At 40.9% G+C, this 7,437-nt stretch overlaps 1 protein-coding gene across 1 annotated transcript in view; it reads right to left on the bottom strand.

The window, feature by feature from the left end:
- The window catches only part of LOC145488007 (capsule biosynthesis protein CapA-like), a 19,953-nt gene extending 12,853 nt beyond the window's left edge, over positions 1-7,100 (bottom strand). The window contains exon 1 of the mRNA XM_081466770.1: positions 5,569-7,100. Within this exon, the coding sequence (XP_081322896.1) occupies positions 5,569-5,626 (58 nt within the window). The 5' untranslated portion in view covers positions 5,627-7,100. The remainder of the gene's footprint in view (positions 1-5,568) is intronic.
- Positions 7,101-7,437: the final 337 nt, after the last annotated feature.

Below are 7,437 nucleotides of genomic sequence, written 5' to 3'. Positions count from 1 at the left end.
AGAAACCACATGAATGATCTATTACAAAAAATCTGAATTTTGACATAAGAAAGTTTTAATAATACAGAACATGCAGTGAAAACGATTAAGGAAGAATTACGAAAATCGTCTATGTCAAAATTTTATTAGAACGGTGTTGACAGAAGGGATTTAATGTCAATTCATAGTGGGCAAATGATGAAAAAATCTAACGACTGGATTTTTTTTGAATAAACAAAAACCATTTTTAAGCCTTGTTTTTAACCAACCCCGTTGCTATGGCAACAGCACACACCTTAGCCAAAATGCGAGAATAAACCCTTCTGTGGTTAACCTTGACTCTTAGCTTGCAAAAAACGGGCGCCAAAGCAAAGTAACGGTGAATTAGGCATAGGCACTTGAAAACTGTGTTCGGCCACCTTAAGTCGCTTGTTCAGCACTGCTCCACATGATCCGGTCTATAGACATCTTAACGACGTTCGCGCGAAAATTTTCCAACATTGATTTTTTTCTGAGACTTTTACCACTGTAAGATGATGACTTAGTAATGTCAGAAACGCAAAAAAAAAATGGTGGGGTGGGGGGTCACCGACTTCGTTTTGGAGAGAACATGCCCGGAAGAACACTCTAAATCTGAAAAAATCGAGCTTTGTTAGCGAACAAGGCCACAGTGTCTGGTTTCAGCTGTAAGATAGCAGGATTCGATGTCCCGTGGACAGAAATCTTTTTTTAACTTCCCACGTTGATTTTTTGTTCATGTTTGGACAATGTGAAGGTAATCGTAAATAAAATCTGTCTCTGAAAAGTAAAGAAGGGGTCACCAAACGTCCAAGATCATTAAATCCAGGCAAAGTTATAGCAATGGCCATCTGCCCTATCATTGTTCATTTTATTACTTAGCGCGCGCTCTCACTCATGACGTGGCGTGTGAATTTGCGCGCGCAGTAAGGATGCGTAGAAACAATTAGCGCGAACGTCCACAGACGATTCTTCGCCATAACAAGATTACTGTCAAACCCTCTTCCGTCTAGCGCCCATCTCACATACGCGCAAGCGCCGTAAGCGCTGTCTGATCCATCGCTGAAGATTACAAGGCTGGGGCCCCCTATGGCATTTGGGGGCTTTAGACATCTCTCAAACTTGGTATTGCTCATGCCGAAAAGGTCCATGAAGAATTTGACCCAATCTCTCTTGTGCCCCTCTGGGAGAGGAACGTCCCAGTCGATCTTAACTTCGCTTGCCCAAAGCTGCCTCATCAGGACTTCTGCCCAAACAGTAAAAGGGTCTACCAATTCAAGCGGATCATAGACGCTATTGATCTGCGACAGGATCATAAGCTTGGTAAGATCCTGAGGAATTTTCTCTTGTAGCTGATGCAACTTTATATCCGACTCAGTGCGCAACTTCTTCTTCCTTTCTGAAAAGTTCAGTTTCACTTTAAAGCAAAACTTATCCTCGACAAGATTCCATGCAACTCTGAGGACTTTCTCCGTGGCTGCGCTTTTGTCGCTGGGAACTAGCATTCCTTCTTTACTGTCGTGCTCACCAGAAAAGATCCAGCCTTTGACTTTGAATTCTCCTTTTTCGATCAATTTCTCAATGTCTCTGGTTGTGCTTCGAACTTTCTTCTTATCACTGACGCTGTCAATGATATCGCCCATGTAGCCATCTTACGGTGATATTTTGATATTATCATGATATTTTGATATATCAAAAGATCAAACTAATTGTGAGATTCCGAGATTTTGCAATGTTTATTTTATCATGATATTTTGATATTATCAAATGCTTGTTGATATATCTTTTGTATGCCATCTCACGGTGATATTTTGATATTATCATGATATTTTGATATATCAAAATATATATATGAAAATATCAAACTAACTGTGAGATTCCGAGATTTTGCAATGTCTATTTTATAATGATATTTTGATATTATAAAATGCTTGTTCATATATCTTTTGTATGCCACCTCACGGTGATATTTTGATATTATCATGATAGTTTGATGTATCAAAATATCTATATGAAAATATCAAACTAACTGTGAGATTCCGAGATTTTGCAATATTTATTTTATCCTGATATTTGATATTATCAAATGCTTGTTGGTATATCTTCCGAATGCCATCTCACTGTGATATTTTGATATTATCATGATATTTTGATATGTCAAAATATCAAATTAACTGTGAGATTTTGAAAATTTGAGACGTTGAAATTATCATGGTACTATTTTTATATTATCAAATGATTGTTATCAAGTTCAAGAGTTGATAGCCCCGGTTGATGGCTCCTTTGGTATAACATGATTCATGATTCACTCAAAACGTTCGCTCGTAAATTGATCTCTCGTAAAGCTTGCAGCGACCCGTTCCGAAAACGCTTAACGTCCTTTAGTGTTGGTCTACCTTGAACGGTGTGTTCGTTTGTATGTGATTTCATCGCCCTAGAAATCATGGAATCCGTGCTAACTTTTCTCGACGACAACCTCTGTAAATTCCATGTGCTGTACGCATGCACAGGTGGCGCATGCGCTTTAGAAACCAGACGGCGATCTGTGACTGAACGTGGACAAAAAAAAAAAAAAACGGGATAAAAAGCCTGATTTCGAGTGATTCGCAACGACTGACAGAAATTGTTTTTGTAGTACAACTTCAAACTTTGCACGAAATTTCACACCGAAAAACAGTCTTGGAAAACTTCACTGGTGAACTAAATGATACTAACATAAAGTAGTTCAAAATAACTCTGTTCTTTCTTTGTCTAGTATCCGAGTTAACCGCTCGTTTTTTCAAGTACGAATGGTTTGTAGACGGTGCGTAAGCCAATTCATTGACAAAGTTGCGTAAACAAACCCACTTGTAAGCCAATTTAGCGCAAGAAAAAAAGATAAACATGTTATTGTCCGGCTTAGGTTCGGTCCGTATAGTGAAAAACTGTGACCGAGGGCTTGAAAATGCTGCCCGAGGCCGTAGGCCTCTCAGCCGGCCAATAACATATATATATTTTGATACATCAAAATATCAAATTGACTGTGAGATTTTGAGAATTTGAGACGTTGAAATTATCATGATACTATTTTGATATTATCAAATGATTGTTGATATATCTTTCGAATGCCATTTCACAGTGATATTTTGATATTATCATGATATTTTGATATATCAAAATATCAAACTAACTGTGAGATTTTGTTGATATTATCATGATATTTGATATAAAAACCATAATCATCACAAATGTATGCTGCCTCGTTCTTTAAGCGCTTGGTGTATGATCCCCGTTCTTTAAGCGTGCGGAGCATAACTCACGGTCTTTAACCGCGTGGCGCTAGAAATGCGATCACAAATGTGTGTAAAATCGTCGTTCTTGAAGAGTGTCGCGCTAGAAATATGATCACAATTTGGAGACATGAAAAATGTCTACTAGAAAATGGACATTATCTATTAACAACCGTACTATTCCTCGAACCGCTTCCACATTTCTCTGATGTCATCATCAACTCCTTTCACGACGGCCATCAGTTCTTTGCCGAGACAGGAACACAATATGTAAGGCGCAGTGCAGTTGGTCAAGCTTAGCATAACTTGAACTTCCATCAAAACTGGGCATTTTGATTTTTCCAAACATAAATTACTCAGCTTTGCCTCTAGACTACGAGTAGTCCCTCTTTCGCTTAGTCCGTCGTGCGTGACGCGAAAGAAATTCGCGAGAAAAAAATGGCCGCGCGAAATCCTGGGGGCTAGGAGCGCGCGAAAGGAGGGACTACTGCCTAAGCCCAAGAGTTTGCCCTTTCACGGCCGAGTGATTTTTCGGTGTAGGATTTCTCATCTTGACGTCCTCGTATTATCGCCTGTTATCAATAGCCCCAGGAGATCTGAATAAAATTGCTCTACTCTACTCTTCAAGTAGCCAGGCAAAAACATATGCCGTGTAAGGTATATCTTCGTTCTGTGTTCGTTCAGCGAAACTGCCAAAGAGGTTTTAAAAAGAAGACGGCGAAAGAGGCCTCTTGTAACGATTTTCGCTGCGTCTAAAAGTTATTGCGAAAATTTCAACAGAGTTTCAACCGAGAATTTACATGATACATTATACATTATACATAGGAGATCATCCAACTGCGGTGAAATGTTTGCCGATAACAGCGGAAAATTTCAGGTGAATGTCCGGTTTCAAGTGAGAGTCCGGTTCAATCTTTCAAATGGACGGCAGAAAAAGGCCGAGCTCAGTGAATTTATAGTCGCTGACTTAGACGATGTTGTTGAGCCGCGAAATCACTAACACACTCGCAGTCGGGCTGGAGGCAGAAAGCTTTCCCAAACAAAACACTGGATAAATTTAAATCTTTCCAAAGCCTGTTGGCAGATTCGCAAGAACATCACGGCTTGCGAAGCTCGATTCAAACGCTTCGATTTGCTCTGGTACCGCTTCGATTTGCTCCGGTTCCAAAACATTCCTGCAAGACGTCTTAGGTATCTCGAATGTTGACAAGACGTTGTCAACGCTCCTAACATAAGCCAATCATACTTTTGCGTTGTGAGAGCAACGCATAATTCAAACTCTTGGGCTTAGGCGGTAGTCCCTCCTTTCGCGCGCTCCTCGCCTCCAGGATTTCGCGCGGCCATTTTTTTCTCGCGGTTTTCTTTCGCGTCACGCACGACGGACTAAGCGAAAGAGGGACTACTCGTAGTCTACTTTGCCTCAGTCTATTTGCATTTGCATAGCGAATATACACTCTTCGTTCGCTACCACTTCGCTGTCTTCTAGAAATATCATGTACGTATCATGTTTGAATTCTACGTTCCTCCAAGCCTCGGTTAACTCATCGTAATTTCGTTTGACGATCTCTACTCCTTTATCGTCATCGAGTGATTTCCTGAGTTCGTTGAGTTTTCTCGTACAACGGCCTTTAATTTCGCGTCGCGTCTCTGACTCTTGGCGTCTTCAGCCATTCGTCACTGTCATCGGGTTTGTTTCGCTCGTCGTACAATTCACCGTTATCAAAGTATCAGGCGACGCTTTAGTCACAACCGTGATTTAATTCCATTCGTCAAACAAACATGAAACATGAAACATGAAACTAAACGAAAGAAACATAAGCAGTTCGATGCCCGATGGCTAACACTTATCCGGTGGCTCAAGTGAGTTACAGCAAAACGAAACTACAGCTCAAAATTACAAGTTATGCAATATATTATTCCCTTGTGCTAGATAATTTCTGGTTTTACAAGAAAACTGTACATAGTCTCTACAATTCCTTATTTCGGAGGGTAAACTGTTAAATGCCTTGGCTGCGTGGTTTCGGAAGGTACCTATTTCATATTTACTTCCTAATTTAAGCCTTAGAATGGTCAGTGATCTGAGATTGTATGTGCCTACAACATGTTGATTAAGTTTTACGGGACAGTCCTCACTGTACATAGATTTGTGGGCTAATCTAGCTATAGTCCATTCCAAGCGTTCCTTGATGGGAAGCCATTTGAGGCTCTTAAGGTCTTCAACTGTGGCGTACCTCGACAGCAAAAAGCCTGCACAAGTGGTCTGTACTTTCCGCAGAGAAAGAAAGACATGTTTTTTTCTCACCTTCATCCGCAGAAATCAAGTACGACAGGGAGATCGAAAAACAAATGATCAAATTCATAACGAAATGACCACTGGTGAATAAAGCAGTCTGGTTCCAGCGACTCTCGTTTTATCCAACTTCTTGCAAAAGAGAAAAAAAAAACAAGCTTGGCATATGCCGTGGACAGGATGAAACATCGATAAACAATTCCACGTAGTGAAAACGAGCGATATTAGAAACAAGCTGCAAAATATGCGCGTTTTTGGCAGGTAGCATTTAAATACCAAAAAAATCACCGGTGACATTGTCATTATTCGAAATGTATAACCTGGTCTCTTGATTCCCCCTTCCTCTTTCAGTATTGGATTCACAACTGAAAGAAAAGCGAGTTTCGAAAGGTGGGTTCTGAAATAAATAAAAATTTACCTGGGTGGATTGTAATTCAAAATCCAGGGAATAAAGAGGCAATTGCCGCAGGCGAACAAGCAGAACAACACACATGCCACAAGACCCAGAAACCTATGCGGTAAACCAGGAAGACGACAAGCACATCTGAAATGACTCGTGGGAGCAGGAATGGTTAAATGGTGAGAGCGGTCATCTCCCTCCTTGTGATCTTGCATGGAATCCTGAGGCTGGCTTCATATGTGGATCGAGCTTATTGGGCTAAGGTTTTCCTCCGAGGGTTTTTCTCCGGCTTCGTATGAAGAAATGGCCTATTGTTCCGGATCAGCCTCCTCTATACAAAAGGCTTTTGTTGTAAGTCACTCTGAGGGAATTAAATCGAAGCTGGTCGACATTACGCTTACGATTATCGGAGAATTGTCGGCGAAACAAACAAGCGACATTAGGGGAGAGGAGGGCGGAAAGTCGCGTGTCTCCAAGCGCCAAGCCGAGCGAAAAGAGCTGGTTGTTATCAAAGTCGCTTCGATCTAACGGTAGGGCAATCAACTCCATTGATCAAAACTTTCCCTCCCCACTCGATGTTGGAGCTCAAAGACTTAACAACGATTTCCTGAGAGTTCTTGTGTCTTACTGTGTGCTTTTAGCCTTTACACCACTCCACCCAGGAACTCAAAAAATGGCGTGGGCAACATTGACCTTTTTCGGCTAAAATTGTGTGCAAACCTTCCAACTAACGCTAAACAAAAGGCATTTAACCACCTAACAAAAAATCGAGCTCTTACCTTTTCTCTCACTAATAACAGTGCAGGACAACATTGGCAACAGAAGGTAAATGAAGAAATTCATTACAAAAAGCTGATGGAGATATTATTTTTTGATGAAGTTTTCAAGCTTCGCACATATCTATTTCCACACTGTGCTTTGTTGTTCTGTAAGTCAACCAGTGTACAATTTCACTCCGTCTCTGTCGGTGATCTCATTCGCCGTTTACAGCGAACCAGATGTTTAATTGTAAATTGACAAGGCTCCCCTTTTTGCCTCGCGTCCAAGTGACCAAAGCCACGTGGGCTCGAGATATATGCAAGCCTTCGCTGCATTTCTGTGTAAGAATTCTTCGCGTTCCTAATGTAAGACTCTTCTGTGAGGATTCCTGTGCGTCCATTCTTTGCGTTCCTAATGTAAGATTCCTGTGAAGAGCGAAAAGCTAGCAAAGAGTTAAATAGAGTTAACAGGGTTAATTGCTTTAAGGTTCAATTCATGCCTCTCAGGTTGGTACTTTCAGCATCTGGTTTTCTTTACAAGATCTTATCAACTTCAGTGCAAAACCAAAAAGCAAACTGACAAGAGGCAATCAAAACACGCTATTCATTACAATATCAACTGATCGTCAAGTTCTAGGTCTAATGCGTGTCTGAATATCTTTGTTAGACTCGGCCTTTCTCCTGCCAAGCCCTTCTCTTGCAAATTTCATTCATCGGTGTCCC

This window comes from Orbicella franksi, chromosome 5, assembly GCF_964199315.1.
Source record: "Orbicella franksi chromosome 5, jaOrbFran1.1, whole genome shotgun sequence".
In the NCBI taxonomy this organism is placed as follows: Eukaryota; Metazoa; Cnidaria; class Anthozoa; order Scleractinia; family Merulinidae; genus Orbicella; species Orbicella franksi.
The sequence above is the reverse complement of the archived record's forward strand: the minus strand, read 5'-3'. Positions and strand labels throughout refer to the sequence as shown.